The sequence below is a fragment of the Pangasianodon hypophthalmus genome, chromosome 24 (assembly GCF_027358585.1).
Source record: "Pangasianodon hypophthalmus isolate fPanHyp1 chromosome 24, fPanHyp1.pri, whole genome shotgun sequence".
Classification (NCBI taxonomy): Eukaryota; Metazoa; Chordata; class Actinopteri; order Siluriformes; family Pangasiidae; genus Pangasianodon; species Pangasianodon hypophthalmus.
In genome coordinates this window covers 20022068-20022775 of record NC_069733.1, presented here as the reverse complement: position 1 = coordinate 20022775, position 708 = coordinate 20022068, and the positions used below count along the sequence as shown (strand labels likewise).

The window sequence follows — 708 nt, the reverse complement described above, 5'->3', positions numbered from 1 at the left end:
TCGCCTTCGTGTCTTTAGACATCGCGCTAATTTACAGAATAAAACACCACAGAAACACACACACACTCACACACACACACACTACCCGGATGAAATGACCTGCACGAGCTGCTTTAAACTGTCTAAACCACGACCAGGAAGAAGACCCCGCCCACTGACGTGTGACGCAATGACGCCGCCCAGTCAATTCACCCGGCTGCCTCTGGAAGCTCCGCCCACGGACACGTCATACACGAAGAAAGCGTGATATCCTTCCGAGACAGAAAGTAGTTCCTGCTTTTTACCTTATGTTTCAGCACAAAGAGAGATTTAAATGATTAATTAAATTATAAAATTAAAACCTAAATTAAAAAGAGGAAAATATTAGGGGAAAAAATTGTTGGTTTTTTTTTTGTTTTTTTTTTTTAAATGTGTTTTATGTCAGAGATATAAACTCTATCAGACATTGTTTACCTCAGGACAACTAATGTGAAGCGATTATATAACATTTAAATCCATATACTGTGAGGAAACACACACACACACACACACACACACACAGCCTTCCCTCATCATCATCATCATCATCAGCAGCAGCTTCTCCACGGTGTGAGACGCGCATTAATTTGCATACTCGAATCTGATTGGCTATCAGAGCTGGCCTCACAGATCAGCCGAGCAGGACTGCTGGCAACACAGACGGATGGACAGATCAGCCAATCAGCAGGC

At 42.8% G+C, this 708-nt stretch overlaps 1 protein-coding gene across 1 annotated transcript in view; it reads right to left on the bottom strand.

The window, feature by feature from the left end:
• The window catches only part of aacs (acetoacetyl-CoA synthetase), a 34185-nt gene extending 33756 nt beyond the window's left edge, over positions 1 to 429 (bottom strand). The window contains exon 1 of the mRNA XM_053228727.1: positions 1 to 429. This exon is cut by the window's left edge and continues 111 nt beyond it. Within this exon, the coding sequence (XP_053084702.1) occupies positions 1 to 22 (22 nt within the window). The 5' untranslated portion in view covers positions 23 to 429.
• Between the last annotated feature and the right edge of the window lie 279 nt (positions 430 to 708).